At 44.1% G+C, this 19,124-nt stretch overlaps 1 protein-coding gene across 1 annotated transcript in view; it reads left to right on the forward strand.

Moving 5' to 3' along the window:
• CELF5 (CUGBP Elav-like family member 5) overlaps positions 1–19,124 on the forward strand; it is a 129,962-nt gene that overhangs the window by 48,251 nt on the left and 62,587 nt on the right. Inside the window, exon 2 of the mRNA XM_083181472.1 lies at positions 2,563–2,645. Coding sequence (XP_083037598.1) covers positions 2,563–2,645 — 83 coding nt within the window. The remainder of the gene's footprint in view (positions 1–2,562; positions 2,646–19,124) is intronic.

Consider the following 19,124-nt stretch of genomic DNA (forward strand, 5'->3'; position numbering starts at 1 on the left):
AGGTAGTTGCTTATCAGGGTGCTACAGAAGACATACAGTTACAAGCATTCAACCTGCCCTCCTCCGTACCATGGTACATGCCTACACAGATGTTTCTCCATCTTACTCCTTTTGTCAAATGTTACACCAGTGCCGATATACTTTATCATAGTATGCACTTAAAAAGATATAAAAAAATTATATATATATATATATATATATATATATATATATATATATAGAAGTCCAGTCAAATTGGCACTCACGTATAAGAAGTAAGAAGACTCTGTGCCATCCAGATGATCCCAGTCCAGGTATCACTAACATATATATATATATATATATATATATATATATATATATATATATTTCTAGTGGTAGATGAGTATGTTACAGAGTTTTGCATGAGAAGGATAGCTGCTTTGTTCTACCTGTATAAATTGGAGGAGTCATTTTTCCTCTTTCTCTTAGCCATTAATACATCTATGTTCTTACACTATACTCCCAATAACCTATTTTTTCTTAGCTTATACAACTGACCTTAAACTTTGTGTGAATCCGTCACATCACTCTAATGCTATAATTTCCTTCCGCCTATTGCTATCTGCATCTGTCAGCCTCCAGACGTTCTGGTCTCTGTCCTGCTTTATGTATATATTCACATACAGTCTCTCCAATCTTTGCACACTGTGCCTTTCTACTCTTATCTCCTGTATCCCCATCCTATTTCTATCTTTATAAATCCTAATTCTATCCCATGGTTTTCCCCATACACTATTTTCCACTATATTTCTGTATCTCAATTTTTCTTTCTGACAATCTCTTGATTTTTTTTATTCCTCCCTTACCCTCCCCTTCTAGGTCCCCAGCTGGCTTATGGCTGTAACGGAAATCCCCCTTGTGTCCATACCTCTGAAGCTATGCCTAGAAGATAGAGCCTACACACACTTCTGTGTTTCTGCCATGGAAAGGGTTAATGAGATGCCTCTAGGAAGGGGGAGGGTGTTTTTCTTTTTTTTCTCTTATTTTTTTGTGCTCCCAATTTTTTCGTTTAATTGTTTTGTTTTTTTTTGTTACCTGGAGGAGATGGTATTTCAGGCGTTTCCATGGAAACATATCCTTCTCATGTAATGAAGATGCTTGCGATAAAGACGGAAAAATCCCCTTTCTCTCCCCCGCCCCCTATCCATCCTCTAAATATAAAGCTTTGGAGAGGGGCTTGCAGAGAGACCCTGCATCTTGAGGTAGTGATGGAGATTTCAATGTCAGAAATCAGTGTCATATTTGCCTTTTACCTGTACATTGAGGCAAAGGAACTGAAAAATTATACTCCCAAAAATACATTGAATCTTTTCTTATGCCCAAGGCTGCGCAATGGATAAATTCTATTTAACTATCTCTTAACACAGGAAAATACTCTTCAGTACAATGGTATAGGAAATAAAAATATAAATTTTGTTTTAGTAGAAATGATAAGCAATGACAGAGTTAGGTAAATGGAAATTTAAAAATTAAATGTCATGCCATTGATATGTGATAATATAATGGATGGGCAGCTGAAGTCCAGTGATGTCAGTCACCCGCCCCCGGAAGGAACCTGTGTGTTCACATGGGGACGCCCAGCATTTTCCTGGGCGCACCAATGTTTTTGTCACACACACACACCCCACCGTGCGAGCGGAATTGAGACTATGCTTCAGCATCGGTTAATTTGCAGCAGCCAGCAATCAGGTAAACTCCGCCCCTCCAGAGTGAAATTCTGCCCTGCGAATAGATGTCCACGGCATGCGAATCTATTTGCAGGCGTGCAAATAGTTCCAAATACATTTGCAACCTGCCCTAATGATTTTTCCAGTGCAGCACAGTGTGCATGCGCAGTCTATCAGTAATCGGCCTCTGTGCAAATTCACAGCTGTGCGATCAAGTTTGCATTAGGCCCTTTGTCTCCACCATACTGTATTTTTGTTTCATGTTACTATTGGTCAACCCCAATAAAACTGTTTTTTTTTTAAAAATACAGTTTCTTTAAAAACACACGTTAAAATCAGGTGACTACATATGAGAAAGCTATGCAATAATACAGAGATGGAAAATAGATTCCGTCTGTCATCAACTTTTAGTTACAGTATGTAAAATACCTGCATCGAGTACATTAATCTTTGTACTAGTTTATCTTTGCTTTGACTTGTGGCTATAAGCACATTAGTACTCGATACATTTAGGGAAGTGTTCTAATGCCGGATTTAAGTAAAAGTGTGAATCTTAAGATTTATCTATCTATCTATTTATTTATTTATCCATCCACTCGTATAGATTTGTTTGTCTGTCTATCTATTTTAGCAATCTGTTGACCAAAGTATTCTCTTCTCTGCATGTTTTGTGTACTCTCCTTTATTCCCATTCTGTGTATATGAACAACTGCCCAGTATAATCCGTTTTCTTTGTATGCTGCTATAAGCAGCCATTTTTATTACATATGCTGCAAAACTAAAGATACATTGAAAATCTTCTCATCAATTGCCGTCTGCTATTTTCTACATTTTGGGTATTCATCTAAATATCTCCCTGTCATTTCATCCTCAGGCTGTGCCTTCCTCACATACTGTGCCAGAGACTCCGCTATTAAAGCACAAACAGCTCTACACGAGCAGAAGACTCTTCCTGGGGTGAGTTGAATTTGGGAAAATTGGGGATGGTTTGAGAGGGCAGTGCCTGCAGTAGAATTCAGGAAAATACAGAACAGGTTTAAACTACATTCAGTCGCATGGCAGCCTTCTGTATCATTTACATAATGACTGTGTGTTGCTATAGGAATTTATAAAACTATGAGCTATCAATCAAAGATTTCATGTGAACAGGGCATTTTATAAACATTAAGGTGTTCCATCAAGCGTATCATAAGAGGAAAGTGATATGTACTAGACTACAATGAACGTTTCAGAAGAAAATATGAGGAGCAAATGTATTTCACAAAAGGTTGCTGGATTAATGGAACAGCTTCCCCGTGGGGTTGGGGCAGAATGATACAATGAATGGATTTAAAATGTTAGACTGGATTTGACCAAACTCTTGACATGATATAGGCCTATCTTCCTATATATGCATTTCATGTACACGGATCACCTCATAAATCAGCTGCTGTACTTGTAAAGGTTCTTCTCTCCTATTAGCTTAAGGCAAATCATAACCTTTATCTGGATGTGTAGGTAGAAAAAATAGAAGAACGAGTAGAACAGGGTATTAATTGCACATATCCAAGCAAATAAAGAACGGAGGAATAATATGAAATGTAGTTCTACCTTTTGGGGCCTATGTGCTAAGCCTATGGGGGAGATAAAGTACAAGCCAACCAACTTCAAACTGTCATTTTTTAAATCATGGCAGTTATGAGCAGTTTGGCTGGTATTTTATGTCCGTCGACTTTAAATATCTCCAAGGCTTAAAACATAGGCCCTATAATGTATACTGTATTTTAGATCAGATGTACTGGTCTCTGCTGCCTAGAAAATGTAGCTGCATAACAAAAATAAAATATACAACCTTGCTTTGGGTCATGGCTGACCACTGTTGATGCATTATAAAATTCATAACCTGACCTTCAAAATAATGGAACTACATTATATACAGTATATATATATATATATATATATATATCCCTATATCCTATACCTTTTTGTTTTACACCACTCACCAAGGTGTTTATTCTTAGAGGATAGCTGACACCTTATAAATAAGGGAATACCTGCTCTTTATTGTCACCTTTATACCGCATCCCACCTAAAGGGGTGACTACCAGTGTAGGACACAAGTGGTGCCTTTCATCTCTTTTTTTTCTATATATATATATATATATATATATATATATATATATATATATAATGTCTCCGGTTGGTCCCCGGCACTCACGATGTCTGGATACTTGGGCCGGTGCCTTCCCTGATGGCTCACTGCGGACTGCAGAAGTCACATAAATACGTATGCGGTGGTGGCGGCACTCGGACACAGAATGATCACACAAAGGCAGTGGATATGTGCAACGTTTCAGCGCATGTAGCGCTTTTATCAAGAACGTTCTTGATAAAAGCGCTACATGCGCTGAAACGTTGCACATATCCACTGCCTTTGTGTGATCATTCTGTGTCCGAGTGCCGCCACCACCGCATACGTATATATATATATATATATATATATATATATATATATATATATGTGTGTGTGTGAAAGAATAGGCGGCACTCCAGGGAAACTTTCAAAGAACTTATATTGTGAGAAACGACCAAAGTTTGACAATGACCCCTTTGTCAAGGTGCTCAAATGAATCGTGAATATATATATATATATCATACATAAATGAATAGCACTCTCAGGACAATACAAACGATTTTATGGCACCTTGTTTAATCCAGATACATCAGGTGCCAGGGAAAAATAGGCTGTGGGATGGTTTAGAGGGGCAGCACGAGGGAGGGACTCACACTGCAGGTGGGGAGTCACTACATTGAGTGAGAAAAGTGGTGCTGCTGGCCAAGAGAGGTAGTTGCACTGTGGGGGCTGGGAGAACTGATGCTGCTGTTGGAAAGAGGGAGTCGCGCTGCAGGGGCAAGAGACAGCCTGCAAGGGGGAATCGCACTGTGAGGGGGTGAGATGGGTGAGTTGCGGGGGGATACCACCGAAAATATGTCAAAACGCATAATCCATCACACTTTTGGAATCACGGTGCTGGATTATCGGTGGTGTACCTGTAGTAGAATTGGGCAGATCAGTCTTAGTTTTGATGCTTATTGGCTGGTTCTCAACCTCAGTGCTCAAAGACTCCGATCAGTTCACGTTTTGCAGGTCTCCACACAGAATCACAAGTAAAGTAATTAACTCCACCTGTGGATCTTTTAAAATGTGTCAGTGAATAATGAGTACACATTGCAGGGTGACCTGGAAAACATGAACTGTTTGAGGTACTTGAGGATCGAGTTTGAGAACCATTGGGCTAGACAATGACTAGATCAGTGTGCAGATAAATAAAGGACAAATTACATCTATAGATCCATAAATTTGTGGATGGAAGTCAATATGATAACCAAAGACAGTGTGTTTTCTTTCCACTCACATGAGCGCTGTAAAGGTGCCCATATAGTACACAGGTGGGATTTGTTCTGTTTTCATCCGATTCTGACAGATCAGACTTATATATTAGATGAAAACTGGCTGAATTGGAGGTGTTTGACATCAGGTGAGATCCAATGCACATTGGATTGGAGCATGGCTCTCTTATGCGCAGCACATAAGATATATTTTCAATCGGACCATCATTGGTACATCGCGGGTGCTTTTTAGCAACTGCGATGTATCGCATCCAATTAGTGCCGTAACTAGGTGTGTGCCGGTAGTGCCTTGAATCGCTTGTATACACCTATAATCTGCAGAGCAGGGAAGCGCCGGGCAGTCTCCCCGCTCTGCATCCTCTGCTGCCAGCTGCTGTGCCTGTCATGTCAGTCTGACAGGCAGAAGCGTTATGCCCCTCCGAGACCGCTGAATCCTCCCCCTGTCGCTGGCAGCTGCAGGCCTGCTACTAACAGGCTGTGGTAGCGACTGGCAGGCAGAAGAGAGTCAGCAGCTGCACAGCTGTATCGTCGGGGGGGGGGGAGGGGAGAAGAAACAGGGGCTGCTAGAGTGAGTCAGGGCAGCACAGACAGAGACAGCGGCTGAACGAAAAAGTTAAGAAAGGGAGGTGGAGCTGGGACAGACCTGTGGGCGGAGATTAGGAGAGGAGGAAAAGTGCACAGCTACGGGAGGAGGATGAGATGACTGCTGCAGTGCTGCTTACCATTGTATCCATTGAACTGTATGGCCCCTCTCTGCACCCACTTGGGCGCCCGCTCCTGCTGTGTGCCAAGGCTAGTTTCCTGAGCTGCCCTGCAGACGGCCACCCACATAGGGCGGCATACTAATAAATTACAGCCAGGCAAGAAATGCCTTGGATATGAGCCTGGCTGGGGGTGGGGGCATGTGCAGCGCTGCAGCAGCCCTCCCTCCGTTATTACACTTCATGCTGCTGCCTGCCTGATCGCAGCTACCTGCTGCTTCTGTTCGGCCAAGCAAGCAGAAGTGTGAGCCGACCAGATGTTCCGATGCCCCAGTCAACCGCTGCTGCTTGCTGACATAAATGAGCCGGCTCTAGGCTTGGGGTGGCCGCCCCTAGGCATTCCAGATGCCCTAGGCATTTGCCTAGTTTGCCTATGCCTAGGGCCGGCTCTGACTGGCTGTCATATAGTGCAAAGACATTACCCAATTGCAAGTATACATCCCACATATAAACCCCAAATCCCAAGCACCTGTTGCACAGATCCACCCATGGGCCAATTAATCCGTGTTTGGGGCCACATATTGGTATACAAGCAAACACTTATTAGAGCACATTTATATTGATATACAATTTAGTTCGTATCACTAAAAGTCTTTAAGTTAATAATGGGATACTATTACTGTGTATAGTATTAATATAAGATAAAGTTACACATATGTTGGTACATAAGGAGGAGAAAGGTGTGAAAGAACAATACATTAGCGTGGTTTGCAACTGGTCACTAAAAGTGCATAAGGAAAATACCTTTTGATACCTCAATGAAAGTAATGACAACAGATGAGTAAATATATTTATTTTCTGATTTTTCAACTAAGTGATGCTCCATATGTGAAATAAATCTAATGCATTATATTATCTACAGATATTGATATCTTGCCTAAAATACATTAAATAGAGTCCTATTCTGTGTTAGACAATCTGACAGGTACCTTTTGGATGGTGGTTCAGGAAAGAAATGTCCCTTGCACTTGGACAAATAAAAATGAGAATTCTGTATTCAAAGAACAATGCTAAGAGACAGGTCAATCAAATTCATGGCAGGGCAGGTAACTCGCTATTATAAACAATTTTATAGGCCAGGAGTTGGGGCAGGAAGGTCAAAGTTATCAAACAGTAATGGAAGCCATAGGTCAAGTCACATAGATTAGGTTCACAAAAGACAAGAGATGGCAAGGTTCATAACACAGGCTTCTGTTAGGAGTAGCTAGGATCAGCAGTAATCAAGTGTACAGTACTCAGAGGCTGAGCATGCTGAATGTCTTTCAGCATTGTGTTATTTCAGCTGACAACCTTAAATAATGACTCAGTATGCTCCTAAGTGCTAGGCTATCAGAATGATTTTGATGAAACTCATTGGCTAATGTGGGACTGATGAGTTTTGGTTTCTGAATAAATTGGTGGCATAAAATGTGATATTTTTAGTATCTGACCACCACTAAAAGAATGATATTGAACCTCTCCAATTAAGGGAGCTTAGGAAAAAGTCCATAGAAGCCATATACTAGAGTCTTTTTGTAGTTGGTAAAAGACAAAGTAGCATCCGGACACTCATCGCCAGCCAGTGACTTGCGGTGAGGTAAATGGCTGGGGAGGCACTGGCTAGTTTCAGAGCTGAGGGTTCATGTGGGCATTATACAAAGGTTTGGTGGTATATAGTGCTGCAAATTTGGTGTGTTGATTGTTCAGTGATGTGTAGACAAGGTATTATAATATCTTCTTTGTATTTGTCCATAATTTTCATAGTCAGATCTATGGATTATACTGGATTATGACAGGAAAGGCACTGCCCACCTAATGGCACATATCTGATGCAAGCATAAGTTACTAGCACCGTATGCTTGAAGAAAATCACAATTATTATTATTGTTTAATTAACAGTTTCTTATATAGAGCACATATATTCCGCAGCACTTTACAGACTATATCAATATTCAGATCAGTCCCTGCCCCAGTGGAGGTTACAATCTATATTCCCTACCACATGTATACGCACACTAGTTCATTCTAGGGTTAATTTTTGTTAGGAGCCAAATAATTTACCAGTATATTTTTGGATTGTGGGAGAAAACCAGAGTACCTGGAGGAAACCCACGCAAGTACGGGGAGAATATACAAACTCTGCACAGTTAGAGCCATGGTGGGAATCAAACCCATGACCTAAGTGCTGTGAGGCAGTAATGCTAACCATTACACCATCCGTACTGCCAAACAATGGCTTTCCCAGTAATAGCTGTCCTTTGTGATAGAAAAACATCCAGGTGTAATACCCAGGAGTTCTTATATAGCGCAGCATATTCCTTTGTGCTTTACAAATCAGAGAGTGATACAACAAACAGGGTATTTACAGACAGTCAAACGGTAGGAGGGCCCTGCTCGCAAGCTTACAATCTATACTCCACATGCATCGAGTGACGTGTGTGCCACAGGGAGTGTTGGGATTGGATCGTAAAGAAGCCTATAGGATTCTATTGGGTAACACCATCTACAGATGGCATTGCCCACTGCATCCAAGCTTTGGAATGTATCACATTCCAGAGTTCGGTGCTTATACAGTAAGTAGTCACACTACCAGAAGCTGCATTTTTGGAGGTTTGAGCACAAAATATGCATTGCTGCATCTTGCCTTTAATAAGAGAGAGGACTAACAGATGTCAGACACACTTTGTGCTGTCTTGAGACAGTCCATGCCACCATAACACTTTTTAAGCTATTCGGCTGATTTAAGGCTGTACGTAATGCAGATATTTATGGAGTTGAGCAATTATCGTCCTGTGCTTGCATCATAGTCACACTGCGCATGTGCCAAGGTACCTAAGCAATGCCATTCATACCTGTAGTAATGATTTAAAAGTGAAGTGATTGACAGCCAGGGACCGTTTGTGAGAGGTTATTGGGGAGTGACAGCAATTGCGCAGTTGTGTCGACTTGTCCACTTTGCACAAAACATGGCATGAGCAATGCAATTCCTGCAGCCATTCTGTGTGACAATAAGGTTTCCCAGGGAGTCAACTATCGATGGATCTGTGACCACCGCTCTGTATGTGTACACAGTTGATTGGATTTTTGATGAGGACATCTCAGTACATTTCCAGGCAGCTACAGCATTAGCACATTTTCACACATCTGATGAATCAGGCCCTTAGTATGATGGATTCCAAAGTCACCTCCCAAATTACAGTATAATCATATCTGAATTATAGGTCCCCTCAGGTCACATTGCATAGTATGTACACACTATGGTCCTCATTAAGATTCAGTTGTACTTTTGCAAAAAAAAAATAGCAAAACTACAACTGCTGTCACCAGCATGAATTGGGGCTTTCAAGGCCGCCCCGCATGCTGGGTCCCTCCCCATGATGCAATAGCAAAATGTTACAATTGCTAAATACAAAAGTGCCTGCATTATTATGGTAGCCCACTGTCTGCTCAGCCTAGCTGTGAAGGCAGATGCAGGGCCGCCATGTTGTGGGTTAGAGCGACTCGGTTTAATGTCATAGAGCTGCCACAGCTTGCACTGCAACAGGTTAGAACATGATCATACCTTCCGCACTCAATGACACATTACTGCCCTCCCGTGCATTTCCACCATGTGCCGGCCCTGGGTGTCGTACGTGCCCCTGACAGCAGGGCCGGCAACAGAAATCCTGGTGCCCTGTACTCTGATTTTATTGCCCCCAATCCGCACAGTGCTGCGGATCGGAAATAGATATCTGCAGTGGGTGGGGGCATAACGGCTGGCCTGGGCCCCTAGGACTTTGGGGCCCTTGAGCAACTGCCTACTAAGCTCATGCAAAAATACTGCCCTCACTACACTACACACTGGCACTGCCGTGCCTGGCTCTCTCTGCACAGAGATGAGCTCCAGCCCCCAGGCAGCTCCTTAGTTCCTTGCCACCTTTTCTCATTACCTATACCATTAAGGATCATGGGGGGCTTCATAATTCAGTTGGGGACTCTTCTCCAACTTTACAGCAGGATCAGCAGCCAGCAGGGCAGGACTTGGGGCAGCCACAGCCTCCAGGCAGCACACAGTGCGGAACACAGATCGTGTTGCCGCACATGCGCAGAAAAGGTCCATGCGCAGTGCAGCCAGGACACAGCCGACTCAGCCTCTGAGCGATGAGCGGCTACAACTTGGCACTGACTGTATGCGCCGAAAACTGTGAGTGACAGCGCTGTGGCAGGAGAGAGTGGAGACCCGTGGGCGGCGCGCACAAGTGGTCGGACGGACAGCACACAAACACAGAGTGCAGACTGCGACAGACGGGCCCTGGCTGGGCTCTGGGGCCCTTTAGATCGCCGGGGCCGTCACATATGTCCCCCTTGACCCCCCCCCTGTCGCCGGCCCTGCCTGACAGTCCTTTTTTTTTTTACATCAGAATCCTGACTGTCAATAGTCTGACAGGCAGCTAGTCCCGGCTGGCGGCCATGGATGCATCTTCGGAAATTGCCTAGCGCATATTTACATCTGTTTCGTGTGCGGGATATTACCATTTCAACACTAAGCGATTATTGCACCTCCAATTACTAGTACTCCCATCAAGAAGCTCCCCCTTTTCACAATCGATCATCATCTCTGCTCCCCGATACACGGAATCGAACGGGTAAGAGCAAGGGGATTGACACTTTATTTGATGACTAATTTACCTTCTGGGTTCCTTAACAATCAATACACTATTATTATTTGATGAACTTTCCGGGATAATATATATAGATATTTAAATTTATACCCTCTCAGGAAGATTGAGCATACCGCAAAGATATTGATAGAAACCGACTTATTATATTTTAGCATTATATTATTGTGATTATTATTATTTTTACTATGTATGTGTTACTATTATTATTTTCATTTCATATAGATGGTTTTTAAAGTAAAATAAATATATGTTTATTTCATAACAGTGTGCTCTCTTTATTGATTGGTTATATTGTAAATTGCCTTTTAAATGAAAGATTTTAGCAAAGTCTTTCGACTTGAAAATCTCTTGCTCTTTGGGGAAAATAGCACAGTGTGTATGCACTACTTTGGTAAAAGATATCTGTCAGAGATTTTGGTAAAGTCTTTTGAAATAAAAATCTCCTTTGGGCCTTTAAGGAGCCCATACACAGTGTGTTTTTTATGCGCTATGTGATGCGCGCTCCCGCGCACATTCAATCACACAGCTCAAAAAGTATGTGCTGCACATACTTTTTGAACTAGATTGCATATGATCACACATAAATCGCATGCAAATCATATGCAAAGCCATCCTGAAAGCCGCTCATCTGCCGGTATAACCAGCAGATGAATGACTTTCCCGGCGATGTTGCGGGAGCACACAGCAGCGCTCACTGCTCATCGCCGGGCCATACACACTGGGCAGCTTTGAGCCACTCAAACCTGCTGTTTTGAGCCACTTTCAGCTCAAAGTCACCCAGTGTGTATGGCCTTTAGACTTTACAGAATGTGGCTGCAATCTAACAATGTCATCAACAACAGCAAACTCTTTGGCATGGACACTGACGATATATCGTTGGTAGGCACTATATCCTTTGACTGTGATCTTAAAGGAAATTGTTGATAATATCGTATTGTTTGCACATCGATTAGTGTGTACCGAGCTTAGACATGTGGCTAAGATAAATTATATTTAATTTCTAAATTCTGAATAGTAAGAATATATATTTTTCGGCATAAAGAAAAATAATGCCCAGTGAGCTTCTCATAGTTCATCTCTACTTTCAAACATTAGATATTTAAGTCTTTGTAAGGAATGTAAATGAATACTTGATGAATATCACCATTCTGGAATCAGCACCATTCTTGTATGGAAATCTTAATACATAATAGTTCCCATTCCCTTACATCATAGTCTGTTTTAACAGGGGTGAATGTTTTGTAAGAGAGAACTATTGGATGGAGGAGACCAATGGTATACATTCTCTGTGTAGATTACCCAACTAACTGCCATGTCTGAGGCATAAAACTTTAGAGTGAATATAAATGTTCAGGATCTATACAAATGAACCTGATTCCGAGATAGAAGCTAATGCAGATACAAGTGTGGTTTTCTCAGCAACTCTGCTGATATCAGAAAGTGAAGCTGCCACCCAGAAATGAAAAAGAGATACCCACCGGAGCTACCAAAACTAAAATGCATACCCAGCCTATAAGTGAACATGGGAAACATTGACTGCTTAATAGGTCTATGTAGTGTTCACGCTAGGTTATTTTAGCAGGGCGCCACACCCTGCCCTCTAACAGTGCCCTGCTAGAACTGCCTGCTTTAGCACTTTATGGTGAATGTGCAGTAGCAAAACATCCACCATTGGATCAGTCTGTCAACTGACAGAATGCAAAGTATTATTAAGGTAGATTCTGTGGAGACAGATTATCTGAGGGTATTGTTTTTGGCAATCAGGGACGGTGTAAGGCTTCCCCCCTCCCCCCAATCCCACAATGCCACCGATACCCACTTTCCAGACACTCAAGTGAAAGTGTGGAGGTGGCATCTTAGAAGTTCCACAGCTGCCAATTTCATTAAGTGCAACAAGCATGTCTCCTCATAGACATCCTTCATTTTGTGATAGACAGACAGAGTGGTGTCCCCTTAGATTCCAGCGACCCTGCCTTGGTGGCCATAGCATGTCACCATCAGTTAGGATCGTTCCAGCAATTAAGGTTCCATGGCTTAGGTATGCCAGAAGAATAGTTGTTACAACACTTACATTGCTAAATAGGACTTCTCTGCACTATTAATAGTTAAAACACAAAACTGACATGAGTGACATATATATACCAGATACCATAGGTGTGAAATATTTACACATTTATTATACATCACTTTTACAATTATATACCTTTGGAATAAGAAACATAAAGTAAAATCGTATTAAGCTATCCAGCTCTAATATAATGTTGCAACATTCATTTAACCATTGTATCAGATCAACCTTCCCCATGCTTGGATAAGTCACAATGTTAATATGTATCAGATACAGGTCTTGCTGCAGGGGCAGCAATACATGTTCATAAACCCACACTCTCCGCTCTGGGAGATATGTTGTAGTGTCTGGGCAACAATTTATGCTGATAAACCCGCTCACTGGGCGATGTAATGTCCAGGCAGCTCTGGGGGAGTTACCTCTACTCATACAGTACATCCTTGCGGCAGTCAAAAATGCAATGAAAATGTGTCTTAAGGCCCATACACACTTGACGATTTTCAGCCGAAAATCGCTCAAAACAGCCGTTTTGAGCGATTTTCGGCTCAAAATCGCCTAGTGTGTATGACCCAGAGATTGCCCACTAGCGATGATGCGCGCTCCCGCATCATCGCTAGGAAAGTGGTTCATCTGCTGGTTTTACCAGCAGATAGGTCCATTCACAATGGGCAATTTTCAGATGAAAGCAGTTCAGTTTTGTGTATGGGCCAGCGATGAGCTCCCGCATCATCGCTGGCCCTGTTGCTCATCTGCTGGTATTACCAGCAATTGAGCGGCGGGGTGGACGGTTTTCCATAGTGTCCTGCCATGGAAAGTCATCCACCCCCACCCGCTGTGAAAATAGCTGGCAAGGGGAAAAATCGCTCAGTGTGTATGCACTAAAGGCCCATACACACTGGCCGACTTTGAGATGAAAGTCGCTCAAAACAGCAGGTTTGAGCGGCTTTCAGCTCAATGCAGCCCAGTGTGTATGGCCTGGCGATGAGCGCAACATCGCCGGGAATGTCGTTCATCTGCTGGTAATACCAGCAGATGAGCGGCTTTCAGGACGGCTTTGCATAGCACTCCACTATGCAACGCTGTCCTCCCACCCTCCGTCGGCGCCGGGCAGGGGGAAAGCCGCTCAGTGTGTATGCACTGAGCGGCTTTCTTCGCAGCCATGGTGGGCATACATGGTGGGCATAGTGCCCAGTGTACACGGACCCTAAACGATTTACAGTCCAGAGATTTTCAAATCTTCGTTGTCCATACACGCTGGGAAAAATCGTCCAGTGTGTATATACCTTTAACCCCTTCCCGACGGGGCGTTTTTTGTTAACTTTTTTTTTTTTTTCCTCCTCGCGTTCAAATAAGCGTAACTTTTTTAATTTTCCGGCTATATAGACACATGAGGGCTTTTTTTTTGCGGGACAAGTTGTACTTTTTAATGGTACCATTTACTATACCGTATAATATTCTGGGGAATCAGGAAATAATTCAATGTGGGGTAAAAAGAAAAAAAAACACAATTCCACAATTTTGCGCTGGTTACGTTTTTTTTGGAGTTCATAGTTCGTTTAAAATGATGGGTTATCTTTATTCTATGGGTCGTTACGATTCCGGTGATACCAAACTTATATAGTTTTCGTTACGTTTTACCACTAAAAAAAAAATAGAAAATTTTACGGTTTTTCTAATTTGCGTCGCGTCGCCATGTTCTGCGGCTTATAACTTTTTTATTTTTCCACCTACGGACCTGGGTGAGGGCTCATTTTTTGCGGGCTGAAGTGTACTTTTTAATTAATACCATTATGGGATATGTGCGACTTTCTGATCTCTTTTAGTTACTTTTTTTTGGGTAGGCGATGCGACCAAAAAACGTAGTTTTGGCGTTGGGAATTTTTTTCCGTTTACGCCTTTAACCGTGCGGGATAACTAATGTTAAATTTTAATAGATCGGACTTTTAGGAACGCGGCGATACCAAATATGTTTATTTTTTTATTTTTTATTTATTTTTATTTGTGAAATGGGGAAAGGGGGGTGATTTGAACTTTTAATATTTTTTTATTTTTTTTTTATTTTTTAACTTCTTTTTTTTTTTTTTTACTTTTACTACAAGGCCCCCTAGTGTACTTGACCACTAGGGGGCGCGATCGCCTGTACTAGGTTCAGCCATAGAGCTCTATGGCTGAACATAGTGATTTTCAGCACTTCCTATTACATCCTGCCTCAGGCAGGATGTAATAGGAATGCTGACATGGCCAGCACAGGGGTCTACATTAGACCCCTGGCTGCCATGGCAACCGATCGGCACCCTCCGATCTCGCCGCGGGGGGCCCCGATCGGCGCCGGAGGGATCGCCCCCCGCAACCGTCATATGACGTACATGTACGTCATATGTCGGGAAGGGGTTAAAGGCCCATACACACTGGGCGACTTTGAGCTGATAGTTGTTCAAAACAGCAGGTTTGAGCGGCTTTCAGCTCAAAGCCGCCCAGTGTGCAACATCGCCGGGAAAGCCGGGAAAGCCCCAATAAAGGGGTCCCAGCCCCAGGCTTCACCCATCCAGGGCTGAATCCCCATGCTGTCCCCTGATTTTTTTGTGTAAAAAATAGAATAAAAAAAGAACATTGGTTTGTGTTGTGGAACTACATGTCCCAGCATTTCAACCATGTTAAAAAAAAACACACACACCCAGAACAGGACAACTTTAATAACATACATACATACACACACATTCACACACACAAACATAAATACTCAGTATACACAGTAGCACTCCAGAGGTTTAAAAAAAATAAAAATAAAGATGTATGCAAACCCTGAACTTGAAGAAGTGCGGCTCTTCCCCGATACTGAGGGAAATCCCAGTGACTTCAGTCACTGGGACTCCTCTCAATCAATCAGGGCTACTCTCCAGAGGAGCTTCCCACCTGATTTCATGTAGCTGTCTCCATGGAGATGGCTACATCCAATGAGGTTTGAGCTCAGCCCTGCTTGGTTGAGAGAAGTCCCAGTGACTAAAGTAACAAGTCATGTGTTATATAGTGCGATTTTTTTTTTTAAATAAAAAATTGCATTATCATATATCTCACCCCAAATTTGTTTATTCGTATTCAGTAAATAACAGTAAATACCAATTAATTGCCAGTTAATCAAAGCTAATAGCGTTTTTAGATCACAAGTGTAACATTATATTTTAAAAACCTTTTACTTCAGGGTTGCCTACTTTTCTAGTATGCACTCCAGGAGAAGCCCAGAGAGGAGACTTAAGCAGCAGACTTTCGGGTGGTTGATCGTGATGTCATCAAGACCTGCCCCAGGACTGCAAATTACCCGATTTGCAGAACTCCATATAAGGGGTGTGGCTAAAAGGACACCATTATGATGTTTTAGCTCCTCCCCCTCCTTGGGGACCTGTGGATTGCCGTATTTACCAGCTGCGGTCAGGGGGAGGATGCCACGATCGGGCGGGGGGGGGGGGGAGCGGTTTTCGGGAGGTAGTAGAGCAATTAGAGCTTTCCTAACCTAAACAATTAACTGTTTTTTAAGCCAGGAGGGGGCCCCGGTTTTCGGGAGGGTAGTAGAACAATTAGAGCTTTCCTAACCTAAACAATTAACTATTTTTTTCCCTCTTTGATATATTTTATATCTATCTCAAGTTTCATGGCTAGCCTTCAGTGTAATTAGTTTTCCTTGTTGGTGCTGCAGTTTATGAAAATGTACTGAAGTGGTTTTTATTTCTAATTTATTTACAGTGACTTTCTATTTACTTGTAGCATGACATGCAGGGTTGTAATTACATCCTATTCTCACAAGTGGTGTACAAACTTCTCAACAATACAGTATCCCATATATATTTCTTGTAACAATATACATGACTTATGTCCTGAATCATCCATTGAAGCACATACACTGAGTGGTCAAATTATTATGACCACCTCCTCAATACAATGTTGGACCACCTTTTGTCCTTAATACTGCATGGATTCTTCTTGCCATGGACTCTATGAGATGTTGGTAGGTGGTATGAGGAATTTGAGACCATATCCGATGCACTGCACTTTCCAATTCCTTAAGATTTGATGGTATTGGATCCAGCTGCCTGATGGCCCGTTCGAACTCATCCCACAGATTCTCAATTGGATTGAGATCTGGTGATTGTGCAGGCCAACTAAGCAAGGTAAGTCTCTGTCATCAGGGGCGTAACTAGGACACCAAGGGCCCCATAGCAAAATGTTGAAAGGGCCCCCCCTCCCCCCCATTGTCAGTTTCATACCTCTCAGGAGGGCAGGAGACATTGGGGAATGAGAGATAAAAAGGGTGTGGGAGAGAGAGAGAAAGGAAGAAGTGAGAGAAAGGGAGAGGGTGTCAGGCAGAAAGAGAGATAGAGGGATGAGAGGGGGAGAGCACGAGTGGGGTTCAGAGGTGGCAAAAGAGATGGAGCAAAAGAGAAAAAGAGGGAAGCGTGCAAAAAGGAGTGTGAAACAGGGTTTCGGGGAGGGAAAGAGGAATAGAGAGTGACAGTGAGAGAGAAGGAAAGTGTCAGTGTGAAAGAGAGAGAAAGATGGTGTCAACAAGAGCGGGAGGGAGAGAGAGTGTGTGTCAGGGAGAGAGAGGAGCAAGAGAGAAAGGGAGAGAGGGAGGGTGAGCGATCAGATCACTACCTGATTACAGCACAGAACAGGGGGCATAGATGGACAGACAGACAGATGAGGACAAGGGTGGACAGGTGATGATTAAGAGGGCATAGATGCACAAACAGACAACCATATGTGGGCATAGTTGGTCAGATGAACAGACAGAGCATCATATGGGGGACATAGATGAATGGTTGGGGGGAGGGGACACAGACAGACAGGTGGGGGGTAGGGGACACAGACGGACGGGTGGGGAGGGTAGGGGACACAGATGAACGGGTGGGGGACACAGATGAACGGGTGGGGGACACAGATGAACGGGTGGGGGGGGGGGACACAGATGAACGGGTGGGGGACACAACTGAACTGGTGGGGGGGTAGGCGACACAGATGGGTGGGGGAGTAGGGGACACAGACGGATGGGTGGAGGAGTAGGGGACACAGACGGATGGGTGGGGGGGGTAGGGGACACAGACGGATGGGTGGGGGGGGGGTAGGGGACACAGACGGACTGGTGGGGGGTAGGGGACACAGATGGACACGTGGGGGGTAGGGGACACAGACGGACAAGTGGGGGTAAGGGACACAAGCGGACAAGTGTGGGGATAGGGGACACAGACAGATGGGTGGGGGATTAGGGGACACAGACGGACGGGTGGGGGATTAGGGGACACAGACAGACGGGTGTGGAATTAGGGGACACAGACAACAGAGAAACATATAGAGGCAGATGGATACAGGGCAGGATTGATATAGAAAACTGACCCAGGAAATTTCCGGAAGCACGCCGATTCTCACAAAAATGACTGCATGCCGGCCGCACCATCTTCACTGCAGCCCGAGACGTGACAGCCTCTTGCGTGCAAAGCTCATATTGTTATGACCCCTGCAGTCAGCTCTGACGCTGACGCAAGGGGTTCTCTGCACTCCGGTCCGGCTGGTAATGCGGCCACCCCTGCAGCCGGCTCTAGCGCTGACGCAGGGGGTTCTCCGCGGTGTCTCCCGGCTGTGATGTCACAGTCAGGGCGTCGTCGCGTCAGGGGGCGTCCCCGCGTCAGGGGACGTGGTCGCGGCAACGACACACGCCCCCCGTCTGACGTCACGTACGGCCGGGAGTCTCACGCCCGGCCACTTCCTCAGCGCACGCCCCGGTTGCCTAGGCGACGGGGGACGCCAGGCGGCTGGGCGGAAGAGGAGGCGCGCAACGCAGCCTCGTCCTCCTATGGAGGCGCTACTATTTAAACCCTGATGCCGGGGCACTCAGACGCCGGTTATAGTTCAGATCCAGCGTCCTGAGTGTTCCCGGTTCCTGGAGCTTTGATTGGTCTTTCTGGGTGTACTTTCCAGCGTGATCCTTCCGTCAGCTGGTTCCTAGTCTCACCCTGCTCGCTGCCGCTCAGCCCCAGCTAAGTGTACCCTCTACCTTGCGTTTATCTTGTTTATGGTTACAGTCCTGCTTATTGAGTCATCTTTATGTATTGTTACAGTCCAGCTTTTTGAGTCATCTTTATGTATTGTTACAGTCCAGCTTATTGAGTCATCTTTGTGTATTGTTACATTCAGTATATTGAATCATCTTTTGTGTATTGTTACACCCGTGGGGTGGTTCCATCCAGACACTGTTTACACCAGGTTCCTAGGGTTTCTTACGGGAGCCCCGTGGGTATTCTCGCCAGCAGGTGTCAGTTAGAGGTTCCCCTTGTTAATCACTGGCCTTGGCGTGTGAGTTGTCATTTACATAAGACCAGGTGGCATCGAGGTGGAAGCCTGACTAACGGGCTCCCACGAACGCGGCTATTAGTGGTGAAGCTTAGCATCCTGCACTCACACGCCAACTACATCTGGTAGCAACGGAGTTAGGTTGGCGAGGCTGCCCTCCATTCCTGGTCAGATCTCCTACCAGCCAGTGCCACGTGGTGCCTCGCCAGGCAGCGTGGCACAGGAGGTCCTAACATTA

This window comes from Crinia signifera, chromosome 1 (assembly GCF_055691185.1).
Source record: "Crinia signifera chromosome 1, ASM5569118v1, whole genome shotgun sequence".
In the NCBI taxonomy this organism is placed as follows: Eukaryota; Metazoa; Chordata; class Amphibia; order Anura; family Myobatrachidae; genus Crinia; species Crinia signifera.